Below are 17,727 nucleotides of genomic sequence, written 5' to 3'. Positions count from 1 at the left end.
ATGACCATATCCTGGAAGACAAGACACTAGAAGCTTAGGCAAAAGGTGTGTAAATACCACTTAGTTAAGTCTGTAGGTCCCAAACAAGAACATATGAGACAAAAAGAAAAAAATTAATTTCTAAGAGATGCATTCAAGTTTTAGGGCTTGGAAAAAGAGGATAATGGAATTAGGGTTAACGAAGTGTTGAGGAAAGTAGAATAAAATAGCTTATTCCTGACAATGAAAATATGTTCTCACACATTATAAATGTGGTCTTTGACTATGGTCTGGAGAGTCAGGTAATGAAGTCAGAGAAGAGTGGCACGCCTACATGAGGCAGACAGACAAGTGCTAGCCTGTAAAGGGAAGAAAACAACACACTCCTATCTGTGCTGCTACTGGAGCTAGGCCTAACTCTGCACAAAGCGGCCTTTCTCCTTGGTGGGGAGAGGAAAGAAGGCAACTCTTTTTGTTGTTAGAAGGGCCTGAGGCCAGCGGTGCTTCAAGGGACTTCTATTAGGAGGCTACCTTACTACAAGAACTTGCATATACTGGCACACAACTGGCACAGAGGAATTGCTTGATCAATACCCGCCCCAGCACAGACAAGCAACAGCCAGCCTAGCCCAGGGTTCAGTGACACTTGGGATGGAAGCATCTTTGTTGTGGGACTTGTCTTATGTATTACTGCAAGATTAACATCTCTAACATATATCTACCAGATGCCAGTTGCATGCTGCCAGTTATGATGATCAAAGATGTTTCCACATACTGCTGAATGTCCCCTGGGAGACAAAACTGTGCCACAATCACTGCTCTAAACATGGTATTAGGAAACCGAGTCTCTAAGGAGGACACTGTACTCCAAAGCAGATGGACTTTGACTAGCCCCTACGTAGCTTAAGTACAGGGAAAAGGGACAATGGCCCAGTGTATCACACCAAACCTCAAGGCAGTTTTTGTTTGTTTGGTTTATTCTCTACATTTCATTCTGTTACCTAGGCAGCAGCCCTATCTAGTAGGGCTTGGCAACATAGTGTCATCCACCCACAGTCACTGTAGTCTGAACAAAATAATCTGTAACAAGCTGTATCATATATATTAAGTGTATCTCAGACAGTGTAAGTTCTAACAAGATTCACAAACAACAGTCCAGTGAAGCTATCAGGACCTCTTGTTCCTAAGACTCAAATACCTAGAAGTTAAGTCTTGTTCTGCATTCTCATTCCAACAGAGGAAATGGGAAAAATCCCTGGACCACAGAGAAAGCAACACCAAGTACACAGAGCTCACTGTTAGCAAGAGGCTACAGAATATGACAAGGAGAGTTTATAAGAGAATAATACAGATACAGATTCCAAATGATTTGTGTCCAAATCCTAGGAGGACATGTAAGCAAGAGTGGTTTATTGAAGTCACAAGCCTCCTCAAAGCTTGATCTGTGGTTGCTAGCCACATCAAAGACTACATTTCTGGACAAAATAATGAACAAGGTTACATGGAATCAGAGAATGTCAATCTCTGGAAATTCCATCAAAAGAGAGAACAGACAAGATGAATAATCTTACTTTCTCATTGTCATTATCATTATTTATTAATTAATATTAATTAGTATGTATAGTCAGCCCCAGCCCTGGGAAAGGGGCTTTTGTATTTGAGAAATATTTTACATAAATAAATAAAATATTCTATTTTATAATGAGGTAATCACCAAAAAAAGTATGCTTTGGTTGAGTTTTGTTTGTTTAAGTGATTGGGGTAGTACTGTAGTCTGAACTCAGAACTTTGTGTTTGCTAGCTAGGTGTTCTGCCAGTGCCTCCAGCTCTTTTGCCATAGGTTATTCTTTTTTTTTTTTTTTGGTCTGGTCGTGGGGCCTGAACTCTGGGCCTGGGCACTGTCTCTCAGCTCTTCAGCTCAAGGCTAGCGCTCTACCACTTGAGCACAGCACCACTTCCGGCTTTTTTCTTTTTGCTTATGTGGTGCTGAGGAATCGAACCCAGGGCCTCAGGCATGCAAGGCAGGCGCTCTACCACTGAGCCACTTTCCCAGCCCCCCATAGGTTATTCTTTAGACACTGTCTTGTGTTTTTGCCCGGGCCTGGTCTGGAGTATACTTCTCCTACCTATGGCTTCCTAGGCAGCTTAGTGCCACAGATGCATGCCACCGCACCCAGCTAATCTGTGGAAATAAGGGTCCTAAAAACTTTTGCCATGGCTAGTCTCAAAACCATGAAAAATAAAGTTATTGAAGACTGACAAATTTCTGAGCACCTTAGAAAACTGGATTTTTATTGTTAAATGTACTAGAATTGGAAGCTGGAAGACTTTGATTTCTACCTTAGCTATTATAAGGGACCAACTTGAGTGAATCATTAGACCATTATAAGCTTCACTTTCTCTTTCTGTTAAATATTCACTCTGGCTGGGTTCCAATATTTCATGCCTGTAATCCTAGTGAATTCAGGAAGCTGAGATCTGAGAATTGTAATTGAAAGCTATCTCAGGAAGGAATATCTTCGGACTCTTATCTTCAATTAAAAAGCCAGAAATAGAGCTGTGGCTTAAGCAGTAGAGCACAGCCTTGAGCAAAAAAGTTAAGGGACAGTGCATAAGCCCTGAGTACAAGCCCCAGTACCAGCACAAAAAAGTATTTATTCTGTTATTTATTTTGTACTATTCCATGCCAAACATAGGAACAGAGCAGTGAAGGAGAAAGAAGTCCTTATTCTCATGTAATTTACAATCTAGCAACACTTACCTCCCAGGATTGTTTAATAAGTGAGTTCATGGAACTAACTGAAAATACCTAGGATTTAATATAAATTTAGTAAGAGTTGTTTCTTTATACATATATTCATTCAAAAGAACATGTTAAAAAATGATCAGAGTCATGTCCAAAATGAGCTTTACAACGTCGGTGCGGGGAGGGGGGGGGTGGGGGGGGGGTGGGGGTGGGGGGGGGGAGGGAGAAGAAGGATTCGGAGGGGAGGGGGGAGGCTGGGAAGGGATGTGAAGGGTAAACCAAAGGAGAAGGCTGCAATGCTTGGTAAGAAATGTACGCATTATCCTGCCCATGTAATTGTAACCCCTCTCTGTACAGTATGTTCACAAATAAAATAAAATTTAAAAAAATGATCAGAGCCGGGCGCTGGTGGCTCACGCCTATAATCCTAGCTACTCAGGAGGCTGAGATCTGAGGATCGTGGTTCAAAGCCAGCCCGGGCAGGAGAGACCATGAGACTCCTATCTCCAATAAACCACCAGAAAACCGGAAGTGGCGCTGTAGCTCAAGTGGTAGAGCGCTCGCCTTGAGCTGAAGAGCTGAGGGACAGCGCCCAGGCCCAGAGTTCAAGACGCATAACCGACCAAAAAAAAAAAAAAAAAAGATCAGAATCTAGGTATAGATTTGCTATACAGGCTTACTATAAGCAAAGACACGGTGTAGACATGTGCAAAGAACAATCACTCTAGATTGTATGGAGTCCTAGGGTCACTTAGTAAAGACAAAGAGAATCAGATATTGCTGGATCAAATGATAATGGTCCTTAAAAGCAGGTAGTTTCAAGCCAGGCACCTGTGGTTCATACCTGTAATCCTACTCAGGAAGCTGAGATATGAGAATCATGGTTCAAAGCCAGTTTGAGAAAGAAAGTATGTAAGATTCTATCTACAATAAACTACCAAAAAAAATCTGAAAGTAGAAACATAGCTAAAGTAGTAGGGTGCTAGCCATGAGCCAAAGAAGCTCAGGGACAATGCCCAGGCCCTGAGTTCAAGTCTCAGGACTGACATGCACACATAAGAAAAGTAGGTAGTCTCAAACTTCAAAAAAATTTATCTACTGGGAGAAAAAAAATTATTAAAGGATTAGAGGCATGGCTCAGGTAGTAGAGCACCAGCCAATAAGCACAAGCAAGCATCAGATACCAAGTTCCAAGTCCTGGTCTTGTATTAAAAAAAATATATATATATTATAGCCAGGCACTGGTGGCTCATGTCTGTAATACTAGCTTCTCAGGAGGCTGAGATCTAAGGATCACAGTTCAAAGCCAGCCCAGGCAAGAAAGTCTGTCAGACTCTTATCTCCAATAAACCACTAGAAAACCAGAAGTGGTGCTGTGGCTCAAGTGGTAGAGTGCTCGTCTTGAGCTGAAGAGCACAGGGACAGTGCCCAAGCCCAGTTCAAGCCCCAGGACTGACAAAAAAAAAATTTTTTTACATACCTACTACTTAGGAACCACTGCAGGAGCTAGAGTTACAACAGTATAAAAATTAGAGTCACTGTTCTCATGTTGTTTCTGTTTTGAGGGAAAGAAAAGAAGTAAAACACTATAAACCAGAGCTAGGTATGATGGTACATGCCCATAATCCCAGTCACTCAGGAGGTTGGGGAAGGAAAACTGAAAGTTCAAGGCCAGGCTGGACAACCTAATAAGATCTTGTTTCAAAATGAAAACTTTTAAAAGGGCTGAGGAAGCTGCTCAATGGTAGTGCTTTCCTAGCATGAGCAAGACCCTGGGTTCAATCTTTAGTACAACAAAAATAAAAAACCACAATAAACATGTAATTATATGTCAAGAGATGAAAAGTATAATGAAGAAAAATTTAATAAAAGGGTATAAGGGAAAAGAACAGTGGACAGTGGTTTTAGGTTAGGGAAGGCCTCTCTGATGAAGACATATGAGCAGATAATGAAAAACATGTGAGCCATGTGGCTACCTGGAAAAAGGACATGCCACAGAAGGAACAGTAAGTATTGTGCCTAGCATGTGAGCTATAGCAATACCTCCACAGATGTGCCAAGGCAGATACTGAACCACGCTAATTCTTCCTCTTGCCAGGAAAACAACAGCAATACAAAATGGGCTCCTGAGTCAGAATCTCTTTCCCATACTGGACATGTGGCGGCGCCTCTAGATGAAGCCTTCACCTACTTTTGTGGTTTCAAACCTACATCCCAAGAGAAATATGTCTGGCAGGAAATTTTCCAGTATCATTTTTTGGTCTCCTTCACACAGCTACTAGTCAATTATCTGACCACTTGGTCAGACTTTGGTCACATTTGGTCAGCTAGTAAATATGGCACAGCAGCTACAAATGTGGGCCTTGGAAACAGGTGGTTTGATTTGAGATCTGCCACTTCCTAAATGTAGGTCCTCGATTAGTTATCAACACAGAGATGATTCTCCATGACCTCCATCCTTAAAGGCTCTCTTCTAGAAAAGGAGACAGACATACAAAGGAAAAAATGACAAGTGCTAGATCAGAGAACAATGGAAGGTGATGTCAGGACACAGAAAAAGGGAAAAGCATCCCCAAATTGGGCTTCTTATTTGACTTCTCACTGCACACTCCAGGACAGCTCATAATCTTTCAAAGTGGCTGTTCCTAAAGACAGTGGGGGCCTGGAACTAGTTAATTTGAGCAGTTTCATTCTGGCTTTCATTAACATTCTGGCATCTTCATTTTCTATTATCATGTTAATATCAAATACTGAATTATCAATACCACAAAAATAATATGGGCATGGTGCCTAGGCCTCATGTGATAGCTCATTAGGCTTATGCACAAAAACTAGTTCTCCAGGGCCCACCAGACATGCTATTGAAGGCTATCCAAAGAGTAATAAGGCTAGGAAAAGCCAGCCTAGGGAAAGACTGGTAGCATGGCTGCAGAATAGTAAGAGAATCCAGAAGCCCTGAAATGTTGAACTATAAGATCACACAGTGCTAGAGACAATGGCAAAGTTTTGTCTCTTATCTCTCTACACTGGGGTAGGACCTGTGCTACAGTAAAGGAATCATATTAGATGATGCCCTCAAGCAGACTAATGGGAAAATAGGTAGGGGGGCTGATCACTGCAATTACTGTGCTAAATGCTATGAGTTAAGCATAGGAGACTGTGGGAACACAGAAGACACCCAATTTAGCCTGTGATTTTCAGGAAAGATTTTGTAAAGAGGCTAGTTAAACTGGATCTGAATTGTCAAGTAGGTTTTAATAATATCAAGAGGATAAATGAGGAGCAGAAAGAACAGCATATATGAACCCATGAGGGGATGCAAGGGATGAGGTATCCTAGGAATCACTGATAAGTCAGTGTGAGTACAGAGGACATTCATGAAGAGTAGTGGAAAATAAATAAGTGGCTAAGGAAATAAACATGAGCCTACATGCTAAATTCATCAAGTACAAGGCCTGGCAAACAAAGTAAACTAGTAAAATATTCTTAATGTAGGAATGTTTGCACAAATGACTAAAGAGAAATAGTACTTCTTAAGGCCAATACTAGAGTTGGATAAGAAACGGCAGAAAACTATTGCATGTTAATTTATATATTACATCATTTATAAAATCTCAATTATAATATTTTCCTTATATATCATAATCAGTTATCGTTCTAAGCAATTTATAAATAGAAAATATACCATATTATTTAAATAAACACACAATATACAGTTTTTATACTGAAATACAGTATAATGATGCAATAGGCCAAGCACAGTAGTACATATCTGTAATTCTAGCACTCAGGAGGCTGAAGTATAAGAACTCTAAAGTTCAAAAGCTACCTGGTCTCAAAATAATAATAATAATCCGGGCACCGGTGGCTCATGCCTAGAATCCTAGCTAAGGAGGATTGAGATCTGAGGATCGCAGTTCAAAGCCAGTCCAGGTAGGAAAGTCCATGAGACTCTTATCTCCAATTAACCACCAGAAAACTGAAAGTGGCGCTGTGGCTCAAGTGGTAGAGCACTAGCCTTGAGCTGAAGAGCTGAGGAACAGCACCCAGGACCAGAGTTCAAGCCCAATGACTGAATAATAACAATAATAATAATGTTATTGTTACTATAAAATTAGCCAGACAGCTGGTGCCAGTGGCTCACACCTGTAATCTAGCTACTCAGGAGGCTGAGATCTGAGGATCAGGGTCAAAGCCAGCCCAGGCTGGAAAGTCAGTGAGTCTCTAATCTCCAATTAACCACCAGAAAACCAGAAGTGGTGTTGCAGCTCAAAGTTGTAGTTTGGAAAGCAAGGATAGATCCCAGGTCTTGAATTCAAACCCCAGGACCAGCACACAGACACAAAAATGAGCAGGATGGTAGTATAGATAAATCTGTGACCCAGAATTCAGCTGGCAAAGAAAGGAGGATCATAATTAATTAATTAATTAATTTTTGTTGGAGTTGCGGTGGGGGGGGGGGGTTGTTGAGGGAGGCTTATTTTGTTTTGCTGGTCATGGAGGCTTCAACTCAGGGCCTGGGTACTGTCCCTGAGCTGTTTTACTCAAGGCTAGGGCCCCACTACTTGAGCCATAGCTCCACTTCCAGTTTTAGGGTGGTTAGTTAGAAATGGGAATCTCACAGACTTTCCTGCCAAGGCTGACTTCAAACTGTGGCACTGTGGCTCAAGTGGTAGAGCACTAGCCTTGAGCTGAAGAGCTGAGGGACAGCGCCCAGGCCCAGAGTTCAGGCCCCACGACCAACCAAAAAAAAAAAAAAGAAAGAAAGAAATATACTTTGTCAAAAAGCATCCTTTAAAATACTGCATCGAGGGCCTGGTACTGGTGGCTCACTCCAGTAATCCTAGCTACTTAGGAGGCAAAGATCTGAGGACTTCAGGCAGGAAAGTCCATGAGACTCTTATCTCCAATTAACCAACAAAAGCCAGAAATGGATCTGTGGAGGACTAGCCTTGAGCAAAACAGCTCAGAAAGCACTCAAGCTCCAAGTTCAAGCCCAGATGGATATTGTGGCTCAAGTAGTGGAGCACAAGCCTTGAGCAAAGCTCAGACAAAGTTCCCAAACTCTGAATTCAAGCCCAGGACTCACACACACACAAATCCTAGCACCCTTGAGGGAAAAGAAGAAAAGTAATAATGTACTTTTGTATAGAAAAAAAATGAAAGCCACGGATTGGGAAGATAGCTCAGTGGTAGAATGCTTGCCTTGTATGCATAAGGCCCTGGGTTCCATTCCTCAGCACCACATAAGCAGAAAAAGCCGGAAGTGGTGCTGTAGCTCAAGTGGTAGAGCACTAGCCTTGAGCTGTCCAGCTGAGGGACAGTGCCCAGGCCCAGAGTTCAGGCCCCACAACCGACAAAAAAAAAAAAAAAGATTCATTAACTCAGAAAAAATGAAAGCATAGCTAGGTGCCGGTGGCTCAAACCTGTAATCCTAGCTACTCAGGAGATTGAGATCTGAGGATAGCGGTTCAAAGCCAACCCAGGCAGGAAAGTCCGTGAGACTCTTATCTCCAATAAACCACTAAAAAACCGGAAGTGATGTTGTGGCTGAAGCAGTAGAGTGCTCACCTTGAGCTGAGGAGCACAGAGACAGCGCCCAATCCCAGAGTTCAAGCCCCATGACCGACCAAAAAAAAAGTAAAAAAAAGTAAAGAAAAGAAAAGAACCAGCCTAAAAGTCCATGCTTTACGTGACTTCTCACTATAAGGATATTAATACTGTTTCCATTGACTCAAACATGCACCCAATTCTACTGCTAAGAAAGTCTGCAAAATCTATCCAGTATTTCTTCCTTCTTTTCAAGAACAGCCATTCTTCTATTTTTTTTTTTTTTTTTGATCGGTGGTAGGGCTTGAACTCTGGGCTTGAGCGCTGTCCCTCAACTCTTCAGCTCAAGGCAAGCGCTCTACCGCTTGAGCCACAGAGCCACTTCCAGTTTTCTAGTGGTTTACTGGAGATAAGAGTCTCACGGGCTTTCCTTGCCCAGGCTGACTTTGAACCATGATCCTCAGATCTCAGCCTCCTGAGTAGCTAGGATTACAGGTGTGAGCCACTGGCGCCTGGCCACTTTACCATCTTATATGGTCCTGAAAAGACAAGAAACTACAGATCATCTCAAATTGCTTCACATTCCCTCAGATTAATCACTACCCTATGTAAACCTGTAATCCACCCTACACAAATCTGATTCTCCATGGGCACTCTCACCCCTTGGCCATGTCTGACTCCAGAGTAAAGATACTTAGGGATGAATTATCAGTAAAGAGGCAGTTAGAAAAGGCCAATCCACGGGGCTGGGAAGGTGGCTCAGTGATAAAGCGCTTGCCTTGCATGCCTGAGGCCCTGGGTTTGATTCCCCAGCACCACATAAGCAAAAAGAAAAAAGCTGGAAGTGGCGCTGTGGCTCAAGTGGAAGAGCTCTAGCCTAGAGCTGAGGGACAGCGTCCAGGCCCAGAGTTCAGGCCCCACGACCGGACAAAAAAAAATATAGAAAAAAAAAGGCCAATCCAATCTCTAAGGTCTGATGCGGGGATCTCTGGAATTCTCTTGTTCTTGGTCATTCCTTAGCTCATCCTGTTCAATTCTTGCTAATTTTTTGGGTTTTTTTAACTTTAACAAAAATATTTTATTATAATTGCAACACATGCATAATTAAATAATAATTTTCCACTATCTACTGTTTATCATGGCTGTCCATGAGCTCCTGCATTTACTTGCTTCACAAATTCAGGTCTTGTCCTCAGTTTCTGCAGCTTCAAAATTAACAGGTTAAGTTGGGGACTTTCTAATTTCCTTTCTCTCACCATTTGTTTATGATTCTTGATGAGATGTGTGCTCTAGGAATATTTTCAGTGGAGTTTATAAAGATTCATGATGGCAGGGCTGGGAAGGTGGCTCAGTGGTAGAGCGCTTGCCTTGCATGCCAGAGGCCCTGGGTTCGATTTCTCAGCACCACATAAGCAAAAAGAAAAAAGCCGGAAGTGAAAGAAAGATAGATTCATAATGGCAGAAATCCTTTATTCTGATTGGAAATTTATTTATTTATTTTGTAGGGGTAGTGGAGGAAAGAAAGATCCTGTGCTTGGGACTGTGCTTTTTTTTTTTTTGCTATAGGACTATTTTCTATCCTGTTAGCTTGACAGCCTTTATGGTGTTCTTGATGGTTCTTTATATCTAAAGGTATGCTATTCTGTGCAAATGTCTGTATCTGAATCCTTTTATCTAAGATCAGAGATTAATATCTTTTATTTATTCAATAAATGTGACATACAGGTAATATATTGAAAGACAAATATCATAATTAGTGTATGTTTTAATCAATTCAAGATTAACCCACAACAGAATGTAAACAATGGGTAGATCTTTTTTTTTTTTTTTTTATCAAATCTGCTATTTGATTCATAAAGATCAGATATGATGGAGAATCCAGGAATGTAGCTCAGAAATAGAGTGCTTCCCTAGCATACACAAGACTCTGGATTGTATTCAAAGCACCACAGAAAGGTAGGAGGGGATATAAAATTTGAGAAATTCCCTGAAGATAGGAGTATTTTTTTTCCTTTGTGGTGGTAGGGATGTAATCTAGTGCCTTACACATGCTAGGCAAGACTCTGTCACTGAGCTACATCCCCAGGCCAGGAAAATCTTTCTTTTCATGGTTGGCCTCTTGGGTCACACTTGGATTCATACTAATGAGATGAATCAGGAAGGGGGCTAGTCACCAGAAAGATAAAAGTAAAACTTTAAGAAAGCAAAACCAAAGTTTAGTTGAGTTTTCTGAGTGACAAATACAGTGATGTGCTAGGAGGACTATGTGATCTGATTCCACAAGAAGACACAGAAGTGCCACACTCAGGACTCTCCCAGATCTCTAAGTCTTTTGGCTATTCCTAATCTGTGTCCTTTATAATAAAACTATAATGGTAAATAAATGGCTTGCCTAAACTCCATGAGTAGCCCTAGTAAATTATGGAACCCAAGGAGATTGTGGTATCTCCTAGAGCTTATGTTTGGTGTCTGTAGTGAAAGTAATCTTGTTGAAAACCATACCCTTAACTTGTGAGGTCTGAAGTAACATTGGGTAGTTAGAAACTACCTCTCCCTCAGTTAACCCATAGCTTTGTCATATTTTCCTCATCTATAAATGGAGATAACCACAGCATTTATACTTCTTAATACTTACTGTATATTTCTTAAAATGCATAAAACTCCTATAATAGTCCCTACCATATATTAAATACAAAGAGGCTCAGAGACAGTGCCCAGGCCCTGCATTCAAGCCTACAATTGACAAAAAAGAAAAGAAAACAAATTGGTCTAGAAATCAGAGAAGTCAAGTTTATTATTACATATATATATATGTCAAAGTTTATTTGAATTACTATTGTGTTTATTATTAAAATCCATGATGATTAATGTAGAGATTAGCAGACTATTCAGCAAAGATCTAAATAACACCGAGGAAAAAACACTGGTTTCCAACATGTTAGAAAATGCTAGCAACACTAATCACACAGACATGAGCCTGCTATTGTTTCAAACACAAGTGACCACTACTGATATCTACATCAGCTTGCTAAATTCAGGCCAGCCACTTGGAGCCAGTGCCAGAATATATTACATTTTTTTGGTAATTCTGGAAATTGTCACTCTAGAGAGATGAAGAGCCATTCTCTGAATAGTACAACAAGTTACTGGTAAGAACAGAACACAAGAAAACGCTTACTTTTAGTCTGTCAGATCACTGAATATAATACATGGTGAGCCAATCCTAGCAATACAAATGTATTACTTCTCCTATTTTAGCTGTGAACTACATTAATTACTATGTATTAAAATGTTTTTCTCTGCTAATGGGTAACGAGGATACTCACTTCCAAAAACTCTATTGCTAGGCGCTGGTGGCTCATGCCTGTAATCCTAGCTACTGGGGAGGCTGAGATCTGAGGATCACTGTTCAAAGCCAGCCCAGGCAGGAAAGTCTATGAGATACTTATCTTCCAATTAACCACTAGAAAACCAGAAGTGGCACTGTGGCTCAAGTAATAGAGAGCTTGCCTTGAATTGAAGAGCTGAGGCATAACATAACGCCCAGGCCCAGAGTTCAAGCCTCATGACCAACCAAAAAAAACCCCAAAAACTCTATTATATCCTACTTTCCTGTAATATACTGGAAGTATTCCAAATAGTTACTAAGTCTAGAAATAAAGTTCAGAAGATTGTCTGGAGTTGTTTCTAGTACTATGATTCAATCCCTCTATTTCTGCCTTCTCTTGGTAATTTCTCCTGCCAGTTGTTTTGCTGTGAGTTTCAGAAAAGGCCAGGAATGTTCTCCTTGCATTTTGCATTATATACTCCTACTTAGAAAGCCAAAACTAAATGATACTGATGAAAGATTTTCATGTCAGTGCTGATATAATTCCAAAGTGCATGTCACTGTTTCATCTTTTATCAGTAGCTTGAGATGCTCAGCAGCTATTAAAACAAAAAAAAAAAAAAAAAAACAAAAGCAAAAAAACAAAAAACAAGACCACCACAAGGAACTAGACTTCTGAAGATTTCCAAGAAGCTTTCTCCTCTAGCTTCCTCCTAAGTTCTCCTCCATTGATAAAATAGCTAACTAGAAGTACCACCCTGTCCATCCAGAACCAAATTAAACTACAAGTTTAATCTGCTGCTAATCTAATGCTCTCTGCCCACATTATACACAATCTCTACTAGATCTAAAATTCTAGAATTGTAGATATTTTAAATAAGATAAGAATTTAAATAAAAATAGAAACTGCCTCATTCCTACAAAAAATAATATTCTCTATCATCAGAGAAGTTCTTTGAACAAAGACAACCCAAGGCTCCTACCTGTAATCCTAGCTACTCCTGAGGCTGAGATAGGAAGATCAAGGTTTGAAACCTACCCAGGCAGAAAAGTCCCTAAGAGCCTCTTATCTCCAATTAACTACTCAAAAACTGGAAGTGGTGCTATAGCTCAAGTGGTAGAGCTCTAGCCTTGAGCACAAAGAGGCTCAGGGACAGTGCCCAGGCCCTGTGTTCAAGCCCCGCAACTGACAAAAAGAAAAGAAAAGAATAAGGACACAGGTTGACCTACTGCAACAATGAGATGTACAATACGCTATGCTGTATACAGCTGTGTAGTTGTGGAGATGGGAGGGAAGGGATGGTAGGGGAAAAACAGGAAGAAGCAACAATGCTTGATAAGAAATGTACTCATTACCTTGCTCATGTAATTGTAACCCCTCCTCTGTACCGTATTTTCACAATAAAAAACTTATTTAAAAAAAAAAGTGTTCGCTTCAGCAGCACATATACTAAAATTGGAACAATACAGAGAAGATTAGCATGGCCCCTGCACAAGGATGACACGCAAATTCGTGAAGCATTCCATATTTTTAAACCGTTTAAATAGGGATACAGTTGGACCCATTGCAACAATGAGATGTACAAGTCGTTATGTTGAAAAACGAACTTTACAACTTTGGCCGGGCGGGGGCGGGGCGGGGGGGGGGGGGGGGGCGGGGGACTGGGAAAGGATGGGAAGGGGAAACAAAGGAGGAGGAAACAATGCTTGATAAGAAATGCACTCATTACCTTGCCCATGTAATTGTAACCCCACTGTACGGTATTTTCACAATAAAAAAAATTTTTTAAAGAAAAGAAAACACATTGGTCTAGAAATCAGAGAACCCAAGTATAAGTTCTGGCTCCACTAAATGCATGGCAAAGAACAATCAATTTTATAAGCCAAAACTTAAATTTCCTTATCTAAAATTTAGGAAGGCTTCACACAATGATGCACGCCTGTCATGCCTGTTGTTTCAATTATTCAGGAGGCTGAGATGAGCCCAGGAATTTCACTAGTATAGGCAACATAGGGAAATTATCTTAATTTTAAAAAAAAAAAAGTTGGGTACTGGTGTCTCCCACCTAAAACTGTAACTACTCAAGAGCCTGAGAACTGGAGAACAAAGACTCAAAGCCAGTCTGAGCAGAAAAGTCCAAGAGACTCTATCACCAAAATAATAATAAAAAGTGAGGCTGGAAATATGGCTCAAGTAGTAGAGTACCAGCCAAACAAGAAAGTACAAGGCCCTGAGTTCAAATTCTAGTAATGGCAAAATAATAATAATTACTTAATTAAATATACAACAAAAATAAAATACAAGTAAGCCTGATGACCACTTATGTTTAACCTTTTTTAGCATCAGGGCCTGCACTACAAGTCCCTGGGAAGAGAATGCTTCCAATATTATTAATATCAAAGGAAGCTCTAACTATACATACAAGTGAGATGAAGTTAAAGTCCTGTTATTTTCCACTGTGTCAAGATGCTTATAATTAGGCCTTTGCTTTCACTCAAAACTCTGAAGAAAACACTCGTGCTTGCCTTAAGCAGAAAAGCTCAGGGACAGCACCCAGGCCCTAAGTTCAAGTCCCAGGACCAGCACAAAAAGAAAAAGAAAATGTTCTAGAGAAGGATAGTCATAGTTTGGCAGTTTTGACATGTGAAAAGGACCTAATGTTTTCACTAATAAAAGAAGCCAGTAGGCTGATGTGCCCACTGAAGGTACCAGCATCTAATCTAACTGTGTTAACAGATGTATGGTGTCCAGAACTGAGAAGTTGATAATCCAGTTCAACTGAGTTAGTTGATTATGTCAACTCTGTAAAAATAAAACTGCACTTAGGAGTCTGTGTCTAACTCCAGGAACTAAGAAAGATATTAACAAAGATGTTTACAGGCAGGGAACCAAGCCAAGAAAGAGACTGAGAACATGTTTTCTACAAAGAACTAGAGCTACTTAATTTAAAAAAGAGAAGACTCAGAAAAGAACTCATCATCCACCTAATCTCTGAATAATCTGGGACCACAGCAGAGCTGGCCCAAGGTGAGGGGCTACAGAAGAGAGGGGCTGCCTCAAGTTCCTCATCTCTGGAGATAATGCAGTAGAAGATAGATTCTATGAGGGGTGATGTGAGAAGAAAAACAGATAAGCTGGAATTCAAAAACCACTCTGAGAAAGAACAATTCCAATTCTGTTGGAAGGCCCTTCCCCCTTCCCAGCAGTGACTATAATCATTCTTATTCAGTGACTGCTCACTGAATCATTTCAATAATCAACTTTTTATTAAGGATTTTATGTTCATGTCCTTGTAAGACTAAGCTGTTATCCATCTTCTCCCTTCTCCAAACTTTCCAATAACTAGCACTGACACTGAAGCTGCCCGCCTATTACCTTCTGAGGACTTCCAAGCCTTCCACAGGTCCTCCACACTGATGAGCTTATCCTCACCATGGAAGGTGCTGTGCTTCACTGTTGGGTCATGGTAATTGAGGTCTTCCCTTAGGAACTGTAAGAAAAAGCACACAAGTCATAATAGCAATGTGGGAGTCACCCCACCAAAATCTCCACAGATCATCTGCCTCCAGATATCCATGCACATTTCACTTGACAAATGCATAACTGTATCATATCATTCATATATCTTTCCATATGTATTAGTTGCCAATAAGACCACACTTTCTTCTTTATTACATGTTTCATTTAAAAAATAGGAGGCCTACTTATAAGTAGGCTTAATAAATACGGCACAGTGGTGTACACCTGTAATCCCAACCACTCAAGAGACAGAGGCAGAGTGATTTAGTGTCCAAGGATACATGCACAAAAGGTAATAAAATTCTGTATCAGAAACCAAACTAACAAAACTGCTAGGGGAGTGGCTCAAATGGCAAAGAACTTGCTTAGCTTGAGGTAACCCACATAAGGCAATCTCCCACTTACTGTGGCTTAAGACAGTAATCCTAGCTATTTGGGAACCAGAGATCAGAAGATCATGGTTTAAGACCAGCCTTTTCAAAAAGAAGTTCTTGAGACTCCATCTCTATATCATGGTGTGCACCTATCATCTCAAGCAACAGGAAGAAGCACAAGCAGGAGGATGACAGGAGTGGTCCAGGCCAGCCCAGGCACAAAGTGAGATCTACCTAAAAAATAATGAATGGATAAAAGGGCTGGAGGAGTGGCTCAAGTGGTAGAGCACCTACCTAGCAAGCACAAGGCACTGAGTTCAATCCCCTACAGCTGAAATAAACAAATAAATTAGAAATTCTTTCTTCATGCATTTTTAATTAGAGAAAGATAAGTGATAATTGATTGGAATTCTAAAATGAGAGAAAGGAAGAAAAGGATGAACAATTTGGGGGTTCTTTACATACTAAGGACTTCCACAACATTTTCTCATCTAATCCTCAAAAACAATGAATTACCATACCTATTTAACAAATGAGACTAATATTCTCAGAAACAGCACTTTTCCCTAAGTCACATTGAGTTTAGATAAGTGAAATTATTTGTTGTGATTATTTTAAACATGCCCACAAATTCTTTGACAGTCCTTCAATTAAAGGTAGATGACCCTTACCTTGAAAATATAAGCTGTCATTAGTAACTAATTGCTGTGGTTTGGATAAGTATCTTTCAAGAGTCCATGTGGCATGGTCCCCAGGGTATCAATAGGAGACAGTGGAACTTTTGAGAAGTGGGCCTGGGAGATGTACTTAAATTGCTGAGGCATACAATGAAAGGTGTTTGCAGTATCCTACTGTCTTCTTCTTCCTTTTCTTATTGCTCTTTGGCTTGTAAGGGCTAAAGCAATGAAGCTACTGAATTTTAGTCTAGGACTTTTAGAACCACTGGCTAAAATAATTTCTCATTATGAGATAATTGCCTACAATAATAGAAAACTGAACAATATACTCATCTTTTAGCTAAGAGAAATGTGGCAACAGTGATGTTGCATGACTCCAAAGGTCAGAAAAGGCAATATGGATTCCACCTGGTTCTCCCAGGGACACATATACAGGATGGCAGCAACTGGAGCCCTGGCCGCAAACAAAGGCCTCACTCCTGGATTCCCATATCTACCTGGCAAAAACATGGCCAGAGCTGACTGCAGATGCCCCCTCTGAAGAGAGAGTATGGTCTCCTTTTCCAATGTTCCTACCACTCACAGGTGTAGGCAAGTATTCACACATATGTCTATGCCCTCAGAGGCATAGACTTTAGGATTCCTGCCATATAGGAAAGCATTCTGTTAAAGTTGGTTTTTTGTTTGTGTTTGTGTGTTTGTGTGTGTGCACGTGCACACACATGCATGCGCACATGTGTGTACCGGTCCTAGGGACTTGAAGTCATTGACTGAGCCCTGTCCCTGAGGTTTTTTAGGTTGTTATTGGTTTTTGGGTCCCCTCCTCACTGCTCAAGGCTAGTAACTCTACCACTTAGATTAACTGGAGATAAGAGCCTCATGGACTTTCCTGTCTGGGCTGGCTTCAAACTGCAATCCTCAGATCTCAACCTCCTGAGTAGCTAGGATTACAGATGTGCATCATCGGTGCCTGTCTTCTGTTAAAGTTTTAAAGCCCACCTCAAAGGTTAATTGTGGGGGCTAAGAAGGTGGCTCCGTGGTAGTGTTTGCCTTGCATGCATGAGGCCCTGGGTTCGATTCCTTAGCACCACATAAGCAGAAAAACCTGGAAGTGGCGCTGTGGCTCAGAGAGAGCTTGGCTTGAGATGAAGAGCTGAGGGTGAGCATCTAGGCCCCACAACCGACAAAAAAAAAAAAAAGTTAATTGTGATTCTTACTGGAGGAGGTCAAGAAAAGGACAGAAAAGAAAAAAAACGATTCTTGATAAAGAATGGTCTTTTCCATGCTCCCACAGCTTGTGGACATTCCTTTGTCAGTCAAGTTGTATGTCTATCTTCCCTAACAAACCATATACTTGCTGGTAGAAGCTCTCAGTTACCCCATCATAAACAAAGAGTACAGGAATGTTACATTGAACCAGAACTGTGATGCCCAACATATCTGACAGAAGCATTACCATATATCAGTCTGAACATGAACACTGCCCCACAGCCAGCTAATAACTAAAGTCTTATTTAAAACAAAGTTTAAAAGGAAAATGAAAACAAAACAGG

General features: G+C 40.7%; 1 protein-coding gene and 1 non-coding gene across 3 annotated transcripts in view; one reads left to right on the top strand and one right to left on the bottom strand.

Moving 5' to 3' along the window:
* Positions 1-17,727, bottom strand: part of Stim1 (stromal interaction molecule 1) — a 184,083-nt gene that overhangs the window by 42,332 nt on the left and 124,024 nt on the right. For both annotated transcript variants that reach the window (XM_042687881.1, XM_042687871.1), the window contains exon 3: positions 14,980-15,094. In XM_042687881.1, coding sequence (XP_042543815.1) covers positions 14,980-15,094 — 115 coding nt within the window. The remainder of the gene's footprint in view (positions 1-14,979; positions 15,095-17,727) is intronic.
* Positions 13,030-13,136, top strand: LOC122117070. The gene has a single exon (XR_006149084.1). It is a non-coding gene; the product is annotated as a U6 spliceosomal RNA (small nuclear RNA).

Source organism: Dipodomys spectabilis, unplaced genomic scaffold (genome assembly GCF_019054845.1).
Source record: "Dipodomys spectabilis isolate Male_0828 unplaced genomic scaffold, ASM1905484v1 ptg000003l, whole genome shotgun sequence".
Classification (NCBI taxonomy): domain Eukaryota; kingdom Metazoa; phylum Chordata; class Mammalia; order Rodentia; family Heteromyidae; genus Dipodomys; species Dipodomys spectabilis.
The sequence above is the reverse complement of the archived record's forward strand: the minus strand, read 5'-3'. Positions and strand labels throughout refer to the sequence as shown.